General features: G+C 42.6%; 1 protein-coding gene across 4 annotated transcripts in view; it reads left to right on the forward strand.

Moving 5' to 3' along the window:
* col21a1 (collagen, type XXI, alpha 1) overlaps window positions 1-22,304 on the forward strand; it is a 48,260-nt gene that overhangs the window by 12,794 nt on the left and 13,162 nt on the right. For 3 of the 4 annotated variants that reach the window (XM_046357470.1, XM_046357466.1, XM_046357467.1), the window contains exons 7-17: window positions 661-738; window positions 1,475-1,483; window positions 3,245-3,334; window positions 4,567-4,629; window positions 18,257-18,310; window positions 18,405-18,458; window positions 18,656-18,709; window positions 19,294-19,347; window positions 19,740-19,793; window positions 19,886-19,939; window positions 21,191-21,244. In XM_046357470.1, the coding sequence (XP_046213426.1) occupies window positions 661-738; window positions 1,475-1,483; window positions 3,245-3,334; window positions 4,567-4,629; window positions 18,257-18,310; window positions 18,405-18,458; window positions 18,656-18,709; window positions 19,294-19,347; window positions 19,740-19,793; window positions 19,886-19,939; window positions 21,191-21,244 (618 nt within the window). The remainder of the gene's footprint in view (window positions 1-660; window positions 739-1,474; window positions 1,484-3,244; window positions 3,335-4,566; window positions 4,630-18,256; window positions 18,311-18,404; window positions 18,459-18,655; window positions 18,710-19,293; window positions 19,348-19,739; window positions 19,794-19,885; window positions 19,940-21,190; window positions 21,245-22,304) is intronic. The other variant, XM_046357469.1, reaches the window with a different exon arrangement.

Consider the following 22,304-nt stretch of genomic DNA (forward strand, 5'->3'; position numbering starts at 1 on the left):
AAAGGGCATTTTTTAGGGGTTGATTAATTTTTTGCAAGGGAAATTACACATTTTAGAAGCCTTTTAAAACATAAAATACACCACAAGTTTGCAAAGTTCTCCTTCAACATTGTGATCGAATTAACATCCTACATCGGTACATTGGATCGCATTTAAGCGGCTATTGGTCTAACTGTTTAACAGTAGGATGTGAAGAGTCAATATTCTGCATTTTCCTCTAAAACATACTGACCTCAGTGGATTAGAAAATCTTGCCACGAAGAACCTCTCTGCCCTCTACGTCTTATTTAGTCTTTGCTTTATTAGGCCATGTTGATACTTGGTGTGCTGTGCCAAACATCCTCAACCTGCAATCAATCATAATGATGTGTGTTAAAATGAACAACTTTTGGCCAAGCTAATTTGAGACATGCAACCAGAATGTTGCTGGATTTGTTTTCAACCCATAAAACTTGAAAATGACCTGCAAGTAAATCCTTACAAGTTATGGTAAATGAAGGTGTCACTTAAGTCTAGAGAAATAACTTCCTGGTATGGTGATGAGAGGGACTTATTACTGTTCATGAATCGTTATAAAACTCTTATCAAGATAAAGTAGCCACTTGTTAGTGTTGAAATGCTTTTCCCCCGACCGTATGATAATTCCTTTATCTTTAACAGTTTGAGATTATGAAACTCAGGATCTACTGCGACCCCGAGCAGAACAACCGTGAGACTGCCTGTGAAATACCTGGAGTTGTGAGTACAACCAACTTTTGGATGTGTCCTTGTAATTAATGTGGCACATTAAAACCAAACCACATTTTTTTAAGGGATCACATATTTTCCTGTTTGTGATCACAATGCACCACTATACTGTATACCACCATACCACCAACATGACTTAGTATCGGGGAAAATCCATTCAATGTTCATCTTGAAATCTGTTGAAATTTGTCAAAAAACATTACCTTTTTCTTTCTTCTTTCTCCTCTTTCAGTTGTGCATTGAATCATATGGTACTAGGAATATGATTCACGATATATGACCCGTGTTTTATAGATTATTACACATATCACTTGTTTGACCTTATCCTGCTTTCTATTGTGCTGTGGTGGAGCGCCTTTACCTCTGCTTGCCACATGCACATTGCTCTCACTGTTATTTTACCGTCTGACAGCAAATCTGTTTGTGAAGCAGTGGCCAAATGCTGCATTGGCTTGGCTATTGCTTTCACTACTAACCCACGATGCCAGACCATTGTTTTGCATATGTGGTTTCTGGATATCAGTTTGGGAGAAACAAAAAGAGAGGGACAGAGAGGCACTGAAAACACAACCGCATGCCAGCATCTCTCTCTCTCTCTCTCCCTGCATGTCTTGCATTGTCTCATTTACCTTCAACCAGTGTTATTCTCTAAATTAATTGGTCTATTAGTGTGAGATTACAGGTTCCAGGCGCTTCCATGACATAATCTCGCTCCTTTTATTTCCAGGACGGCGAGGTATGTATTTTGGCTGATGGCTTTGCTCGCTTACAAAGTAAACCCTAGTTTAATTTTCATCGACAGAGGTAAGACTATACTTCATTTTATGGTCTTTTGCAGTGTCACTTTTTTAATTTATAATTTTTAAATTTAACCTTTATTCAACTAGGCAAGTCAGTTAGGAACAAATTCTTATTTACAATGACAGCCTAGGAACAGTGGGTAAACTGCCTTGTTCAGGTGCAGAACAATAGATTTTTACCTTGTGAGCTCAGGGATTCAATCTAGCAACCTTTCGGTTACTGGCCCACTAGGCTACCTGCCATCACTAATCTGCTAGGGGTTGTGCAATGTATTGGTAACACTTTACCTTAAAGGAAAATTCCACCCAAAATGTTATCTTTTGGTATTGGTTTTATTAGTCCATTGTTGATATAATCCCAACTTGTTTTGTATGCCAGCAATTATATGATGCACTACACACCATCATATAATGCAAAATACTGACTGTATTACTGTATTTTGAAAGTTATATACAGTATATTCAAAATGTGGATGCTGACATGCAACAGATTTTGGGACTATATCAACAAGGGAAACAAAATAAAAATAGGGTTTTTGGGTGGAGTTTTCTTTTAAGCTTCTCTTATACCCAGGTAACTACACAGCACTAACTATAGTTACAACATTGTAATAGGGAAGGGAAAGGGGATACCTAGTCAATTGCACAACTGAATGCATTCAATCGGAATGTGTCTTCCGCATTTATCCAAACCCCTCTGAATCAGCGAAGTGCGGGGGTCTTCTGTAATCGACGTCCACATCATAGGCGCCCGGGTAGCAGTTGTTGTTGGGGGTTAACTGCCTTGCTCAAGGGCAAAACGTCAGATTTTTACCACCTTGCCGGCTTGACAATTTGCACCAGCCGTCCTTTCAGTTACTGGCCCAACACTCTTAACCGCTAGGCTACCGGTAATACAAAAGTAATCACATGGTAATAACGTTATGTTGAACATACCTATAGTTACATTTTATGAATTTCAGGATAAGTCCAAAGTAATGTTTTTCCCTTGCGTCAAGCAAGCAAACATATTTGTACTAATATGCAGTCAAGGTTTTTTGTCTCTTGCTATAAACATGTAATATATATTATTATTATATAGCCCTTTGTCTTTAGAACTATGTTTGCAAAGTCATTTTGCTGGAAGTGTCTGCTGTGTGAATGCTACTAGGCTGCCAAATGCTAAATGATACGACTGCTAAGAGACCTGAACTGAATGCACTCCCTTGGCTTCAGTTGTCTGAGTGTCTGTTAGCAGGAAATCAGACATATCATTGATTAATTGCTCGTATGTCTTCCATATGACAAGAGTATGGCTTAGTGATCACTATGTTCAAACCTTTTACTGCAGTAGGCAGAGTGTTTCTTGGTAGTCTACTTTGAAAGAAAAGTACACACCTCACACGCATGGCTATGGACTTTTTTTTAAAGACACCTGTACCATGTCAGATATAGAGTTGAAATGTATTCAATTTTGAGTTTGCATCCCAAAATTACACTTTATATACGTAACAGAAGAAATAAGAGGGGAAAAAAGTTTGACATTGAAACACTGGATTTTTGGCTGTTTTTTTAATCATCTTGATTAATTATGAAATTATGAAAAATATTAATAACTTTCCACCCATGAGGCCACTAGAGGGCGAGTTGGTGGTTTGACCACTGGAAAGGGCTACGTGCCATTAGTGAATGGTGTGCGTGTTTCTTGTTTATTCCAGTGCGCCAATGGCCCTGGTGACATAGACGTGGACCCGACTCCAGAACCATGTACCTGTCCTCCCGGACCTCCTGGTCTTCAAGGAATGAAGGTCAGTCAGAAGGGTTACATCACCGCGCTTGCCAGTTTCTAAATCAGGTGTCAACTCCTTCCATCAGGACATGATGCTGTGCAAATGAAATACACCTCTGAAAGCGTTTCACTTTTGAACAGTTTTCTGACATAAATGGTTTTGTCTACCCACAACTTGCATGACCAATTCATCCAAGACGTGAACGTACAGCCAAATAGAAAGATGCGGTTCAAACGGATGTGGCTTTGTGCCTACAGTACGTCACTGTGACAGCAATGCATGTGATTGGGTTGTGGTTGGAAGATGTTATCAATAAGACCTGCCCCACTGTCCAACGTCTTTATTGATGGAAATAATGAACCATTGAAAAAGGGACTAGTTATGGATTGTTTGGCAAGAGAATGACAAGTTGACTAAAAGTACAAACAGACTGGCTCCTAGGCAAAATACAATTTCCTTAAATGGGCCACAAAATAAAGTGCTGTGTGACACATTTAATTGTTCACAGAGCATATGCCAAAGAATTTACAAGATGTTAAAAGTTAAATTAAAACGTTTCACCTTTAAGCAATATTACCACAGCAACAGGTCATTTTATTCTGTAAAAGTGTTGGTTGCAGTCATGTTTGTGTTTATAAGGCCATAGTCACGCATGGGTACAAATCCAGTTTTTCAAAAGGAAAAGATTGCTCTTAAAGGTTTTAATAATACATCCAAAAGGCTACAAGCATGGCTGGTTCGCAGATGGATATTTTGGGCTGAATCAGAGGAAACTGGTGGGAGGAGCTACAGGAGGATGGGCTCATTGTAATGGCTGGAATGGTATCAATGGAATGGAGTTAAACATGTTTCCATAATTGTTTACGATTATCCATTACATTACAATGAGCCCGTCCTCCTATATATCCTCCCACCAGCCTCCTATGGGGCTGATATATTAACAGGAATTGTAGCAAAGGGCATCTTGAATCAAGTAAAGCTCAACATGTCCTGCTGAGACATGAACTCAGAATGATCTTTCGTACTGATAAAGTCTGTAAAACCTTGAAAGGTCTTTTCCAGGAAAGGTAAAAAGCATTTCTGTTTTATGCTCCTCACAAAGAACATGTTTTAAAACCAAATCGGTGCTGCTTTGCAACATGCAATAGACAAACAGTTTCTGAGTAGTTCAGCGGTTTCATGAGTGGTGCAATTGTGTTGTTTTAAAGATCAAAATGGTCCAGTCAATAACATGCTATGTTCTCTGTCAGGGGGAAGCAGGAACAACGGGGAACCCAGGTCAAGCTGGTCCTGCTGGTGCTGATGGTAAGCCTGTGAGTACTACATAGTTTAATATACAAACATCTACTTATTCAACACCCATCAGAATCCAACACTTTTGGAGAAAATAAATGCATTGAAAATGGATTAATTGCTATTCGGGACATTGCTGAATGGGTATTCAAACCAGTTGGATGTTTTGGATGTCAAGAGAATTCCCTTTAATGTTGTAACGGTTAAAGAGCACACTTGGAGAGAGAGGGTGAAAGGGGATACCTAGTCAGTTGCACAACTGAATGCATTCAACCAAAACGTGTCTTCTACGTTTAACCCAAACCCTCTGAATCAGGTGCAGGGGGCTGCGTTGATTGACGCCCACGCCATCGGCACCTGGGGTAGAGTACATAGTGGTGCTAATAGTACCCTTTCTCCAACAGGATTTACCTTCTAGGGATTTCAGGGCATTTTTCACATGCTTAAAAGGAAAGGGAAAAGAGGTTCATGTCTGAGTGTTAAGTACAGTATCTGGTACTTAACTCTAAAGGCTTTTTCTCCCTACTGGGTGGCAGGAGAAACTTTATGACTCCTGCCAGTGTGATAACTGGGCACACGAGGCGGGCCAGACGGAGGCGGGCCAGATGGAGGCGGGCCAGATGGAGGCGGGCCAGATGGAGATCAAATGTCATTATTTGCAGAAAAGCTTTGTGTTAAATATGATTAATAAGTCCAGGGCCCGTATCCACAAAGTGTCTCAGAGTAGGAGTGTTGATCACAAAGATTAAGATTATATGGACATATCCTAGATCAGCACTCCTGCTTTGAGACGCTTTGTGGATACGGGCCCAGATCTACTATTTCTAGACTAGATTGAACTCAAACGGAATTAATCACCGCTGCCACAGTTTCTAACATACAGAAATCTGCAGAGAGTAGAAAAAAAGGTGCTATCTAGAACCAAAAACGGTTCTCCGGCTGTCCCTATAGGATAACCCTTTTTGGTTCCACGTAGAACTCTTTCTGGTTCCATGTAGGACCCTTTCCACAGAGGGTTCTACATGAAACCCTAAAAGTTATTCCTGGAACCAAAAAGGGTTATCCTATGCGGACAGCCGAATAACCCTTTTATAGAACCCTTCTTTTCTAAGTGTAGATTTTATAGAATGATCTGGTTGCCACTGAAGATGCTAAAGCATATTGGAACTTCACCTGATTACATGTTAAGTGGCTGATAGTCAGAACATAACGATTATGAAACAGATCATGAAGATAGTCAAGGAGCAAGTCCTCCCTGAGATGCTCTCTAACATCAAGCAGAAAGGAAAAGAGAAGAATCTGTCATGTCATTTGTAAAGGTGAATGTCTCTCTAACCTCTAGTGTCTAGCTTAATGATAAAGTCCCTACATGTCTTCGTTCCATGTTGGTGTTTGATTTCTTTGAGTTAGAGCAGAATTGTCTTACCAGAATTGATTGAATAGACCCTTAGTGGATTGGATCATGACCTTTAGGGGACTGTTCATTTCTAAGGGCTAGACTTCATGCCATGAAGCAAATGTTTTTGGAAATCTGACAAATGTTTTAAGAGGACTCATGGTCATTGTTTCCATGAAACAGTACAGCACATGTTACCTCGCAGGGGACTGTCACTGTAACAAGATAAATCTTACAGAAGCAGTAGATTTTTTAGTAGGCGTTTGTGCATTAGCGGTTTGGCATTTTTTTTTTTTTGTGGTATGACTCAGATTTCACTGAAACTGGTAAGCAGGAGGTAAGAGTGTCTGTATGAAAACTTACTACATAAGAACCTGGAAATTCACTAACTGAAAACATGTGGCACGTTTGCTGATGTTGCTTGCTTGCTTGTACCAGCTATACCATCACTTTGAACTTGAAGGGTGATTACCTGGACACAGATTCAACCTAGTATTGGACTAAAAAGTAAAGCTCAATGGAGAATCTACATTAAAAGTTATTTTTTCAGGACTAGTCTGAATCTGTGTCCGGAAAACCACCCTGTAATGACTCAGTAATGTTTGCCCAAAGTGGCATATAAAGTCAATTTTGAATATCATCATTATTCTTGTAAATAGTCATGTAACAAAGACTATTGTGTCATTTTCTGCCTAAACTATATCAGGGACAAAATAACCATTGTTTCACTAATTTTTATGAACTCAATTTGTTCATTGTTATCTATCAATGAACTCTTTATCAACTCACTGTTCGGATGACATTTTGAAGTCCTATATTTTCCTAGCTTTTTCCATTAGAGGCTTTGAAATGCTGTATGGTTGGAAGGACAGTACGTTGGTCTGTGTGGGGTGTTCAACTTGCACTCGATACTAATCTCTACTGTTGACTGAGGTCACGAGAATTGTAGACCAGTTTACAATACAAAGATGAATTCTTCGTGAACATGTTGTGGCCTTTAAATACTGGCAATGCATTATTGGAGCAAATCTTCCTCCAAAGTGCCATAAAGGGATGAGAGAGTGTCTTTCATAAATATCTTGTGAAGTCTTTCCTTTGTAACCAGAGGAAAGATATTAGTTTCGTTCAAACCCTACACTACATAACAATGAAAGCAGTACATATCATCCTCCTACATTTCATCCTCCCACTGAAGTTGGGGCAGATGTTACATTTGGATTTATCCCAAAATATGAGGGCTGTTTTATTGCAAATGCTAATGTCTGTAGCAACTGAGAATATTTTAGTTCCCAGTAAACATCCTCTAGTGGTTTGAGTCATTAAATAGAATTGAATAATTATCTTAATTGAACAGTCCTCAAATTTTCCCCAATGAATTTGTCGACACACTTAGTTGAATAAACAAATGGTACCCACTTGTAGTATAATCAAGTATGGGTGTGGAAGTATGAAAGAACTTACAGAACTGGAAACATATTCTGTTCAGTAATCAAGTTTACCATCATACTAAGAGCAAAGATCTATGATCAATGCAGAAACTTATCTACACACAGAAAGCATACTTTTCTCCTGACTATTTTTTCTTATGTTGGATATAGACATGCAGATGACATACCATTCCTGTGCCAGTTTATGATATTAAAATCAAGTAAAATGCAGTATGGAACTATATTGTAGCTAACAGGTAGTGTCAACTGTAAATTGCTACCTATGTAGTACTTCATATCTAGGGCAGAGGCTCAAGTTTTCCATAACAGCTGCAGAGCAGCAGTATGAGCGCTAATTCATTAATGAGTTTCATATGCTCTCTTGACGTAAAATTATGAAGTGTATAGTGCTTGGCGGTGGTGCTCACCACTCTCACGAGGATAAAAGTACGTCTCCTAAAAGCAATGGAAAAAGGGGTTCACCCCCTTTCATGGCCATGTAGGAACAAGATTTGGAGAAAATAAATTGCCTGATGTTTGATTAAACTGATTAGCATTTTTCAACAGATTCCAATTGAAAGCTGGCTGGAGGTCATGTCCTCATATAGATTGTAGTTGTCCTGCTGTGAGGACAAAGGCATAGTTTACCCATAACCTTATAACCTTGACTTTAACAGGATACCAAAAACCTTGTCTTAACTATACCAGCAACATGTTTCAACTGATAAAGGCTTTTTAGAGCTTTAATGATCCCTACATAAAGGTCTTGCGAATCATTTATAAGCAGTCGGTTCCGGTTGGAGCGAGTGGTCGCATCTGCACGTCGCTCCAACGGGTAGTATAACTTTTTCATTATATTTCATTATATCACAACGGTTTGATTTGTCTTATCTTAGCAATTTCTTCTCAGCTAGCTACATAGCCGTCTTTGTATCAAAGATAATTGCGTAATTATCGTATTTCGCCGTCCTAACGTAGTCTTCACTAGCCAGCTAGCTAACGTCCACTGATTAGCTGCACTGAGAAACTTTTACACTCAACTGAACGACTTGATTAGTTTAGTGTTAGCTACCTACATAGCTGTCTTTGCTGTCTTCGTATCATCGTATCCAAGATAATTGTGTTGTTTAGGTTTAGAGTGTGTAGTCTTAGAGTGATTATCTTAATTTACCGAGGTTAGCTAGCCAGCTATTTGTCGTCCTTAACGTAGGTGACTCTGCTAGCTAGCCAACAGCTAGCCAACGCTAGCCAACGTCTTCTGTATAGAACTCAACTACCCGGTCGCATTCACAGGTTGTATCACATTTTCACTTCATTTCATTACAGTACAACGGTTTGATTTGTTTGATCGTAGCTAGCTACTTAGCTAGCTACATAGCCGTCTTTGTATCAAAGATAATTGTGTAGTCTAGAGCGATTTTCTAGGTTCGCTAGCCATCTATTGTCGTTCTTTTAACGCAACGTAACGTAAACAACACTGCTAGCTAGCCTGCTAGCCCCGAATAGCAACACTGCAGAAACTATTACACTCAACGGAATGACTTGATTAGTGTAGTGTCAACAACGCACCCACTGCCAGCTGGCCTACTTCAGCAGTACTGTATCATTTTAATCATTTTAGTCAATAAGATTCTTGCTACGTAGCTTAACTTTCTGAACATTCGAGACGTGTAGTCCACTTGTCATTCCAATCTCCTTTGCATTAGCGTAGCCTCTTCTGTAGCCTGTCAACTATGTGTCTGTTTATCCCTGTTCTCTCCTCTCTGCACAGACCATACAAACGCTCCTCACCGCGTGGCCGCGGCCACCCTACTCTGGTGGTCCCAGCGCGCACGACCCACGTGGAGTTCCAGGTCTCCGGTAGCCTCTGGAACTGCCAATCTGCGGTCAACAAGGCAGAGTTCATCTCAGCCTATGCCTCCCTCCAGTCCCTCGACTTCTTGGCACTGACGGAAACATGGATCACCACAGACAACACTGCTACTCCTACTGCTCTCTCTTCGTCCGCCCACGTGTTCTCGCACACCCCGAGAGCATCTGGTCAGCGGGGTGGTGGCACCGGGATCCTCATCTCTCCCAAGTGGTCATTCTCTCTTTCTCCCCTTACCCATCTGTCTATCGCCTCCTTTGAATTCCATGCTGTCACAGTTACTAGCCCTTTCAAGCTTAACATCCTTATCATTTATCGCCCTCCAGGTTCCCTCGGAGAGTTCATCAATGAGCTTGATGCCTTGATAAGCTCCTTTCCTGAGGACGGCTCACCTCTCACAGTTCTGGGCGACTTTAACCTCCCCACGTCTACCTTTGACTCTTTCCTCTCTGCCTCCTTCTTTCCACTCCTCTCCTCTTTTGACCTCACCCTCTCACCTTCCCCCTACTCACAAGGCAGGCAATACGCTCGACCTCATCTTTACTAGATGCTGTTCTTCCACTAACCTCACTGCAACTCCCCTCCAAGTCTCCGACCACTGCCTTGTATCCTTTTCCCTCTCGCTCTCATCCAACACCTCCCACACTGCCCCTACTCGGATGGTATCGCGCCGTCCCAACCTTCGCTCTCTCTCCCCGCTACTCTCTCCTCTTCCATCCTATCATCTCTTCCCTCCGCTCAAACCTTCTCCCACCTATCTCCTGATTCTGCCTCCTCAACCCTCCTCTCCTCCCTCTCTGCATCCCTTGACTCTCTATGTCCCCTATCCTCCAGGCCGGCTCGGTCCTCCCTCCCGCTCCGTGGCTCGATGACTCATTGCGAGCTCACAGAACAGGGCTCCGGGCAGCCGAGCGGAAATGGAGGAAAACTCGCCTCCCTGCGGACCTGGCATCCTTTCACTCCCTCCTCTCTACATTTTCCTCCTCTGTCTCTGCTGCTAAAGCCACTTTCTACCACGCTAAATTCCAAGCATCTGCCTCTAACCCTAGGAAGCTCTTTGCCACCTTCTCCTCCCTCCTGAATCCTCCGCCCCCTCCCCCCTCCTCCCTCTCTGCAGATGACTTCGTCAACCATTTTGAAAAGAAGGTCGACGACATCCGATCCTCGTTTGCTAAGTCAAACGACACCGCTGGTTCTGCTCACACTGCCCTACCCTGTGCTCTGACCTCTTTCTCCCCTCTCTCTCCAGATGAAATCTCGCGTCTTGTGACGGCCGGCCGCCCAACAACCTGCCCGCTTGACCCTATCCCCTCCTCTCTTCTCCAGACCATTTCCGGAGACCTTCTCCCTTACCTCACCTCGCTTATCAACTCATCCCTGACCGTTGGCTACGTCCCTTCCGTCTTCAAGAGAGCGAGAGTTGCACCCCTTCTGAAAAAACCTACACTCGATCCCTCCGATGTCAACAATTACAGACCAGTATCCCTTCTTTCCTTTTCTCTCCAAAACTCTTGAACGTGCCGTCCTTGGCCAGCTCTCCCGCTATCTCTCTCTGAATGACCTTCTTGATCCAAATCAGTCAGGTTTCAAGACTAGTCATTCAACTGAGACTGCTCTCCTCTGTATCACGGAGGCGCTCCGCACTGCTAAAGCTAACTCTCTCTCCTCTGCTCTCATCCTTCTAGATCTATCGGCTGCCTTCGATACTGTGAACCATCAGATCCTCCTCTCCACCCTCTCCGAGTTGGGCATCTCCGGCGCGGCTCACGCTTGGATTGCGTCCTACCTGACAGGTCGCTCCTACCAGGTGGCGTGGCGAGAATCTGTCTCCTCACCACGCGCTCACCACTGGTGTCCCCCAGGGCTCTGTTCTTGGCCCTCTCCTATTCTCGCTATACACCAAGTCACTTGGCTCTGTCATAACCTCACATGGTCTCTCTTATCATTGCTATGCAGACGACACACAATTAATCTTCTCCTTTCCCCCTTCTGATGACCAGGTGGCGAATCGCATCTCTGCATGTCTGGCAGACATATCAGTGTGGATGACGGATCACCACCTCAAGCTGAACCTCGGCAAGACGGAGCTGCTCTTCCTCCCGGGGAAGGACTGCCCGTTCCATGATCTCGCCATCACGGTCGACAACTCCATTGTGTCCTCCTCCCAGAGCGCCAAGAACCTTGGCGTGATCCTGGACAACACCCTGTCGTTCTCAACTAACATCAAGGCGGTGGCCCGTTCCTGTAGGTTCATGCTCTACAACATCCGCAGAGTACGACCCTGCCTCACACAGGAAGCGGCGCAGGTCCTAATCCAGGCACTTGTCATCTCCCGTCTGGATTACTGCAACTCGCTGTTGGCTGGGCTCCCTGCCTGTGCCATTAAACCCCTTCAACTCATCCAGAACGCCGCAGCCCGTCTGGTGTTCAACCTTCCCAAGTTCTCTCACGTCACCCCGCTCCTCCGTTCTCTCCACTGGCTTCCAGTTGAAGCTCGCATCCGCTACAAGACCATGGTGCTTGCCTACGGAGCTGTGAGGGGAACGGCACCTCAGTACCTCCAGGCTCTGATCAGGCCCTACACCCAAACAAGGGCACTGCGTTCATCCACCTCTGGCCTGCTCGCCTCCCTACCACTGAGGAAGTACAGCTCCCGCTCAGCCCAGTCAAAACTGTTCGCTGCCCTGGCCCCCCAATGGTGGAACAAACTCCCTCACGACGCCAGGACAGCGGAGTCAATCACCACCTTCCGGAGACACCTGAAACCCCACCTCTTTAAGGAATACCTAGGATAGGTTAAGTAATCCCTCTCACCCCACCCCCCTAAGTTTTAGATGCACTATTGTTAAGTGACTGTCCCACTGGATGTCATAAGGTGAATGCACCAATTTGTAAGTCGCTCTGGATAAGAGCGTCTGCTAAATGACTTAAATGTAATGTAAATGCAGTCATACTACAAAAAGAGTGATATAAAAGGTCCTTACATCTGTTTTGTCAAATCTATCAAAACCCCTTTGGCACACTTCATATGGCATTTGATTATGAATGACTTCTGAAGCATCTATATAGGCCTTACAACGGGCTAATGAAGGCTTATAAAGTGTGTATGTATGAAGGTTTTGAAAGTTGTTTTAACATTTTGAAGGGGCAATTGCAGTATCTACAGCCATTTTTGGACATAGAAAGGAATGATATGTACACATTGATTCTTGAAGAATATAACTTATAAATGCCTCATGAGCTTAGTTCAACTGTCGTACCCCATCAGAACCCAAAATATTAGCTTGTTTTACACCAATGTTTGTAAACAAACACTGTATAGCCTGTATAGGTTACATTTACATTACATTTAAGTCATTTAGCAGACGCTCTTATCCAGAGCGACTTACAAATTGGTTAAAACTATAATTTGACCAGTGTTATGTTCTAATTATCAGAGTAAGAACTCGTCGGACACTATGAAACCTTACACCAAGTTTATTCACCCATTGGGTCAATACAACTGCATTAGACAAAAAACATATTCACACAAGCACTGATATTGAACTCTTTCTCCCAGGCTGAGTCTCCTCCTACACATCTGAACAGCCAATGCATCCCTGGTGCAAGACAGAACCTTAGTGATATCTGTTCTTCCTCACTTCATCTGACCTGACCTCTGCCCCAAAGTGCTCAATCCTACCAAAATCACTTCTGTCATGGTGACTAGGATCCCTGAAGGCTAACGATAACACATCCTGACACAATGTAAACATGATACATTCCACTCTCTCCCTCAGTGACATGAATAAGTAGATTTCACAAGTCAAGAAATCCCGAACCCAACACTATATAGCCATAAAGTATTCATTACACATATATAAGCTTTTCAGGAACATGTTATAACAGTTCGCAACCACATTAAAGGTTAATGAAATACAGTGCCTTCGGAAAGTATTCAGACCCCTTGACATTTTACACATTTTGTTACGTTACAGCCTTATTCTAAAATGGATTAAATAGTTTTCCCCCCTCATCAATCGACACACAATACCCCATAATGACAAAGCAGAATCCGTTGTTCTGCATTAAAAAATAAATGAACACTCAAATATCACATTTACGTAAGTATTCATGCCCTTTACCCAGTACTTTGCGCAGCGTAGAAGTACGGTGGCTAGGAAAAACTCCCTAGAGAGGCCGGAACCTAGGACGAAACCTAGAGAAGGACCAGGCTCTGAGGGGTGTTCAGTTCTCTTCTGGCTGTGCCGGGTGGAGATTAAAAATGAACATTGCCAAGATGTTCAAACGTTCATAGATGACCAGCAGGGTCAGATAATAATAATCACAGTGGTAGTAGAGGGTGCAGCAGGTCAGCACCTCAAGAGTAAATGTCAGTTTGCTTTTCATAGTGTCAGGAGAATTCTATACTCCTGGTCATTTACCAATGAAGTTACCCGTAGTCTGATACTGATAGAACAGGAAACAGACAGAGGCCCAGCCTACCAAAGTTAAATGTTTATTCACGGGAACGTTCTGAAGTCAAGAATACAAATCAATTCATTTTATACTGACTTCTCACGCCCACACATACACACAAACATACGCCCACACATACACACAAACATACGCCCACACATACACACAAACATACGCCCACACATACACACAAACATACGCACACACATACACACAAACATTCGCACACACGTACACACAAACATTCGCACACACGTACACACAAACATACGCACACACATGTCCTGCTTCGCGCACACCGTCTGTCTCACTTCCCAGCCAACAGAGATAGTGACCTTGTCCTTGAGACGTACTCCCCGTTCTCTCACAAATCTCTAGTCAGGTCAGCACCAAGCTCAGACAGTCTGTGTTTTAAAATACCATAAAGGCATATTGTTTTACCCTATTTCTGACTAGGACTACACATTAATTGATTATGATTTCATACATTCTAATCAATTCCATACAATTATATGTTTCAGGGCGGAATATTCTTATCATTCAATTAACAGACAATTCTCACCTATCACATAGTCAATCATTCAGAGTCAGAGACAGAAGGTGCGGTAGAGAGAGAGTCCAATATAGCATGTCCGGCACAAGGTAGCACTTCCAGTGAACAGGTCAGGGTTCCATAGCCACAAGCAGAACAGTTGAAACTGGAGCATCAGCATGATCAGGTGGACTGGGGAAAGCAAGGAGTCATAAGGCCAGGTAGTCCTGAGGCATGGTCCTAGTGCTCAGGTCCTCCGAAAGAAAGAGAAAGAAAGAGATGAAGAGAGAGAATTAGAGGGGGCATACTTAAATTCACACAGGAAGACAGGAGAAATACTCCAGATATAACAGACTGACCCTAGCCCCCCAGCAGCATAAAACCTGCACCAGCGCTCTGGTGCAGGTTTTCATTAAGGATCTCTTCGTTCACCTTTTCCTCAATCCTGACTAGTCTCCCAGTCCCGGCCACTGAAAAACATTCTCACAGCATAATACTGCCACCACCATGCTTAACCGTAGGGATGGTATTGGCCAGGTGATGAATGCTACCTGGTTTCCTCCAGATCTGACGCTTGTCACTCAGTCCAAAGGGTTCAATCTTGGTTTCATCAGACCAGAGAATATTGTTTTTCATGGTCTGTGAGTGCCTTTTGGCAAACTCCAAGAAAGGCTTTCATGTGCCTTTTTACTGAGGAGTGGCTTCCGTCTGGCAACTCTACCATAAAGGCCTGATTGGTGAGTGCTGCAGAGATGGTTTTCTTTCTGGAACGTTCTCCCATCTCCGCAGAGGAACTCTGGATCTCTGTCAGAGTGACCATCAGGTTCTTAGTCACCTCCTTGAGCAAGGCCCTTCTCCACCGATTGCTCAGTTTGGCCAGGCGGCCAGCTCCATGAAAAGTTTTGGTGGTTCCAAACTTCTTCCAATTAAGAATGATGGAGGCAACTGTGTTCTTGGGGACCTTAAATGCAGCAGACATTTTTTGTTACCCTTTCCCAGATCTGTGCATAGACACAATCCTGTCTCTGAGCTCTATGTACAATTCCTTCTATCTCATAGCTTGGTTTTTGGTCTGACAAGCACTGTCAACTTTGGGACCTTATATAGACTGGCGTGTGCCTTTCCAAATCATGTCCAATCAATTTAATTTATCACAGGTGGACTCCAATCAAGTTGAAGAAAAATCTTAAGGATGATCAATGGGAACAGGATGCGCCTCAACTCAATTTCGAGTCTCATAGCAAAGGGTCTGAATACGTATGTAAATAAAGTAAACTCTGCCATATGAACTCAGCAAAAAAAGAAACGTCCTCTCACCTTCAACAACATTTATTTTCAGCAAACTTAACGTGTAAATATTTGTATGAACATAATAAGATTCAACAACTGAGACATAAACTGAACAAGTTCCACAGACATGTGACTAACAGAAATCGAATAATGTGTCCCTGAACAAAGGGAGCGTCAAAATCAAAAGTAACAGTCAGTATCTGGTGTGGCCACCAGCTGCATTAAGTACTGCAGCTCATCTCCTCCTTATGGACTGCACCAGATTTGCCAGTTCTTGCTGTGAGATGTTACCCCACTCTTCCACCAAGGCACCTGCAAGTTCCCGGACATTTCTGGGGGGAATGGCCCGAGCCATCACCCTCTGATCTAAAAGGACCCAGACGCGCTCAATGGGATTGAGATCCGGGCTCTTCGCTGGCCATGGCAGATCACTACCATTCCTGTCTTGCAGGAAATCACGCACAGAATGAGCAGTATGGCTGGTGGCATTGTCATGCTGGAGGGTCATGTCAGGATGAGACTGCAGGAAGGGTATCACATGAGGGAGTAGGATGTCTTCCCTGTAATGAACAGCATTGAGATTGCCTGCAGTGTCAACAAGCTCAGTCCGGTGATGCTGTGTGTAACTCTCCTTCGTGAAGGAATGAGTGTTACACACCGCCCCAGACCATGACGGACGCGCCACCTCCAAATGGATCCCACTCCAGAGTACAGGACTCGTTGTAACGCTCATTCTTTCAAGATAAACGCGAATCCGACCATCACCCCTGGTGAAACAAAACCGGGACTTTTCCGTGAAGAGCACTTTTTGCCAGTCCTGTCTGGTGGGTTTGTGCCCATAGGCAAAGTTGTTGCCGGTGATGTCTGGTGAGGACCTGCCTTACAACAGCCCTCAGTCCAGCCTCTCTCAGCCTATTGCGGACATTCTGAGCACTGATGGAGGGATTGTGCATTTCTGGTGTAACTTGGGCTGTTGTTGTTGCCATCCTGCAGGTGTGATGTTCGGATGTACCAATCCTGTGCAGGTGTTGTTACACGTGGTCTGCCACTACGAGGACAATCAGCTGTCCGTCCTGTCTCCCTGTAGTGCTGTCTTAGGCGTCTCACAGTACGGACATTGCAATTTATTGCCCTGGCCACATCTGCAGTCCTCATGCTTCCTTGCAGCATGCCTAAGGCACATTCACGCAGATGATCAGGGACCCCTGGGCCTCTTTCTTTTGGTGTTTGTCAGAGTCAGTAGAAAGACCTCTTTAGTGCCCTACGTTTGAATAACTTTGAACTTAATTGCCTACCGTTTGTAAGCTGTTAGTGTCTTAACTACACAGGTGCATGTTCATTAATTGTGTATGGTTCATTGAACAATCATGAGAAACCGTGTTTAAAACCCTTTATAATGAAGATCTGTGAAGCAATGCAATTGAGCAGACAACACCATTAAAAATATATATTTTATTACAATCTTCTTTCTCCAAGCCAGTATCACAATGATCATCAGTCAACAGATAACGAGATGGTGGCTTGCACACTACTTAGACAATACTAATGCACAGGACTACAACCACATTACTGTCCACAAGAGCAAATAAATGACGTTGTCAATTATTGAATCACAATAAATCTACCTGGCGAAGCCACCATCACCACGAGCATGGGGGAGCACGGGGTGTGGCACTTGGACCAACAACTACAAAACAACTAACGATAGATGACAACCCTGAACTCAGGGAAAACAATTTTTAGGACGAACGCCACTATGAGCTAGCTTCAACCACACCTACGCAGCTCAAACCTTTGTATTTTGGACCAACAATTTGCAATTTCTTTTCTTCACCACGCTTGACCTCAAACACAGGTGCACCACAGGTTATAAAGGAGGCAGAGCGTGTGGACCACAATGAAAGAGAGTCAGTAGTTTAAAGGATGCTCCAATCACAGGAGGAGGGTGGTTAATTAAGTACAGAAAGTTACAGCACACACATGTCATCAATTAAGGTAAATCATTTGTGAGAGCATGCCTAGGTCAATGAAAATGTAACTATGAAGGATAAAGCACACCATATGACACATCTACAAAGATACCTAAACATGAGCTCTTGCATAGCATTTACAGTTTTTTACATTTAGAAATCTCTCATATCCAAAGAGACTTACAGTACTAAGTACATAGATTTTCATACTGGTCCCCTATGGGAGTTGAACCCACAACCCTGGTGCTGTAAGTGCTGTGCTCTACCAAGTGATCCACACCAGACTAGGAAGACGCTATAGATATGCTCTGTAGATATGCTATGGATATATTTCATTAACCTTTAATTAATAATGCATTTAGGGCCTGTTGTAACACGTTCATGAAATGCTTAAAGAATGCTTTATAGCTGTGTTGTCAAAGTAAATTGTTACCCGTAATTTTGATATAATGGATGGTCAGTCCTTGCATCCATAGCTCTGTCTACGAATTTGAGCGTGGTTACGTTTCTCCAGCCCCATCCCTCAATTTTTTTGCGAAACACAGGCTGGGAGCACGCCTTGTTAATGTGTAACTGCTGATTGCCACATTAAGTGAGACTAATTTAATTGAACACAGCTGATTCATGTGTTTTATCTATGAGCAACATTAATAAAAAGGGTAAATATCTCATGAATTCTCATCTCTCCTCTTTTTAAATTGAAGGGTGTGCCTGGTAACCGAGGGATTCCTGGACCACAGGGTCCAACTGGGACAGAGGTATCAGCTGAATTTTAAAACAAATTATGTTTTGATCAGAGTAGTGTTTTTGATGTAAAATCAATGGAGCTACTCTTTCTGTTCTCTCTTTCAGGGGCGACGCGGGGTTGATGGCAACAAGGGAGAACAAGGACGGCCTGGTGATTCGGTAGGAAGGTCAAAACAAAGCATTAGTATGACTTTTTATCGATTCGGCATTATTTATTTTATGACACTGTAGGAGACCCACTTTCATGCATTATAACCAATGCTTGTATTCCAACCAACTGATCAAAGCTACTTCTAATAATCTACAATCACTTTTATCAGACACACATTTTATGTATAAATCTCTTGTCTTTTCAGGGTGAAAGAGGGGTTCCGGGATTACCTGGGCCATTGGGTCAAGCAGGTGAAAAGGTACACCATAACACTGGTTTCACTGAATAAGGTTATCAAATGTATACATCTCTATATAATATCAACTCTTTGCATGCACATTATCAGCCAGGTTATTCAATTAATCTGTTTATAATCAGTAATCCATCTCCCTAAATGTCTTACATCCTGGGAAGATGACATATGTTGCATTGATGAATTATTTTGGTCAAATTATGAACAGAAAAGGAAGCTATTGGTAATCCATAGCAATAAACTCTCGGAACTATATCCTAATAGATCCGTCTTAAATGGACATAAACAGCTGGTGAACTGAATGGCATGAACCCCACATCTAATAAAACAATACACCTTGTATGCTATGAGAGCGAGCCAAAGGAAATGAAAAAGAACATGAAACATTTGTAGGTTATAAGGAACATAGACATTGACTCTGTACATGATTTATTGTTACTGTTGTTACTATTATGTGTTATTACTTTTTTGTTGATTGGAAGGGCTCGTAAGTAAGCATTTCACTGTTCATCTTAATCAAATGTTTTCAGGGAACGGTGGGCAAGGGGCGTTATTAAATGAATCTTTCATTTCTTTCATTTCTTTCCCAGGGCTCTGTGGGTCTTTCAGGGGGATCAGGACTGGCCGGCAAAGATGGCCTCGTTGTAAGAATATCTCAATACTGTTAACCACACGGTTATGTACATTAATTGCTAAGTAAACAACAAAGGTTAGGTAGTAGTTAACTGGCCACTTGCTTATGCTTTCAAGATGACAAACATATTGACAAATTTATACAGTATATTGACCTCTGGCCAATATACTGCAGTATTATATTGTTGTAATATTGTACATTTGTAATGATGGATAAGGGTGAATTTGTATAGTACACAAGGTATTGTGTGATGTATTGTTTTATTGATGATGTAGACCGTTTTGGTGTGATGTGTTGTTTGGTTCCCGTATGGACCCCAGGAAGAGTAGCGGCTGCCTTGGCAGCAGCTAAAGGGGATCCTATTAAAATACTAAATACTATATATCAATTTAACGATTTCAGGGAGAAAAAGGAGCCAGGGGATTCGCTGGGCCAGCCGGACATCCAGGAGTACCCGTATGTACAATGTAGATACTCTGGTCTCAAACCAGGAACTGACATGGCTTTAAGTTTGAAAAAATATCTCTTTCTCCCATTCTTCAACTCAGGGTTTACCTGGAAGCGATGGAAAGAACGGAGTCCCAGGACAAATCGGTCAAAAGGTTGGTTTTCAATGTGACTAAACAAAGGAAAGTTAACTCACTGATGGATGGGATTGAGGTTTGACAAAATTGACCATAAGGTTGACTTGACGTAGTCGGTCTGAACTGAACCACCAAAGGGTTACGCTGCTATTGTCTGGCAGTTCCCCAACAGTGGAAATATATTATTGCTGTTAGAACACATTGTGATCTATAAGGGGGTTAGCACCATTGTTTCCTTGTGTTCTTACTCAGCTCAGGCTTTTCTGACACATGGTTTCCATTATCTTAATGGCAGTTCATCACCATCTAGGTGGTTGTGTCTGCGTTATAACTTCTGGATTTATATGATTTTTTTCTTCCACATGTAGAACCTTCCAAAAATGTTCACAGTTGGTTTCTTCCCTTCTACACTGTGGAAAATAGAACAAGTAGTGTCTCATTGGATGTTTTTAGAATGCCAGTTGGTTGAAAATAATGGCTTGACAAGCTGGGTTACTGTACATGTAGAGCTGATACTGTACAGACACCTTATTATGGCTTTTTTTTAACCTTTATTTTACTAGGCAAGTCAGTTAAGAACAAATTCTTATTTTCAATGATGGCCTAGTGGGTTAATAGCCTGGTTCAGGGGCAGAATGACAGATTTGTACCTTGTCAGCTCAGGGATTTGAACTTGCAACCTTTTGGTTACAAGTCTAACACTCTAACCACTAGGCTACGCTGCCGCCCGGGTTGACAAACTGGGTCACATGTAGAGCTGATACTGTACAGACACCTTATTTAACACATCATGGCTTGACAAGCTGGGTCACATGTAGAGCTGATACTGTACAGACACTGTACCTTATTTAACCTCATCATGGCTTGACAAGCTGGGTCACATGTAGAGCTGACACTGTACATACACCTTATTTAACAACTAATTTGACAGACACTCTTATCCAGAGTGACTTACAGCTAAGTGCCTTGCTCAGGGGCACATCGGCAGATTTTTCAAACTGGCGATCTTTCGGTTACTGGCCCAACACTGTTAACTGCTGGGCTACCTGCCGCCTCTGCTGTTAACTTTAATCTAACAAAGATAGATTCAACAGTATCCAATTAGCAAATTCATGGTGGGTGCTGCTATCTCTTTGAACTGTACCTGTAGCCGGTTCACTGAATCATCAAGCATGATGTCTGTGTTAATGATATTCTGTAAATCGCTCTGGATAAGAGCGTCTGCTAAATGACTTAAATGTAAATGTAATGCATTATTTTCATCAATAGGGAGAGGTTGGAGCAGCTGGCATCCCTGGTCTAGACGGAAGGGAGGGCCATCCTGTAAGTCATGGACATTTCTATTCTTTCTATAACCATGGATTATAATCTACATTCTATGCACTCTAGACGGTCTACTTTCTTGTATGCTTAGTTTTCTATGAAATATGAACAATGCCAGAATGCCCTCCGCCCCCTCAAATAAAATGAGTTCCTTGACTTTAGCAGGGGATATCCAAAACAGACTCAGTCATCTGGAGCTACTTGAATCACAGCCGACATCATGGATCATGACAGTATTTCTGACAGCTAGTAAATTTGGAGTGGTTTCCCTCTAGTTCATCCCAGGATATAAACCCTATTATGGCAATACTTTGGTGACTTCATGTAGTCATTTTGTAGTCATTTGGGGACAGAATAATACATCTGAAAAAGAGTTTTACACAAGTGCATCCCCATTAGTCTTGGGAGTTCTGCAGATTTGGCCGCACAAGCCGAGTGGTGGAACTACAATGTTCTAGATGAGTCAGTTGCTCCACAGGGCTGTAAGCCATTTGGTTTGCCAGAACATCCAATGATCCAATGTCTTTATGGACTAAATAACACAATAGTTGTATCTGCCTGTAACCCCCTCAAAGCTAGTGTCTAAAAATGATTGTATTGTGAGACTTTTTTCTATTTAGGTACTTATTTTACATGACGTGTTGATAATGGCATGGGGAAAAGGATTGGGTTATCAGCCTTCCTCTTGAGACAAGTGTCATGTGATTTTGAATAACCAATGAGAGTCAAGAGTGTTGTATCCGAAAGACATTGAGTCATTGCTTTTTTTAGATTAGATGGAAGAGCACACACTATTGGCCCTCCAAAACCACGTTCAGGCCCTATCCAAAGCCAACAGATTAGAGAAGGCTGTTTGGAGGAGCTATAGGAGGACAGGCTTATTGTCATGGCTGGAATGGCATATATGGAATGGAGTAAAACATGTGGTTTCCATATGTTTGATGTGTTTGATACCGTTCCATGTATTCCATTCCAGCCATTACAATGAGCCTGTCCTCCTATAGCTCCTCCTACCAGCCTCCTCTGCAGCAGATAGATACAGTACTGCATGTTAGCATTT

Source organism: Oncorhynchus gorbuscha, linkage group LG07 (genome assembly GCF_021184085.1).
Source record: "Oncorhynchus gorbuscha isolate QuinsamMale2020 ecotype Even-year linkage group LG07, OgorEven_v1.0, whole genome shotgun sequence".
NCBI lineage: Eukaryota > Metazoa > Chordata > Actinopteri > Salmoniformes > Salmonidae > Oncorhynchus > Oncorhynchus gorbuscha.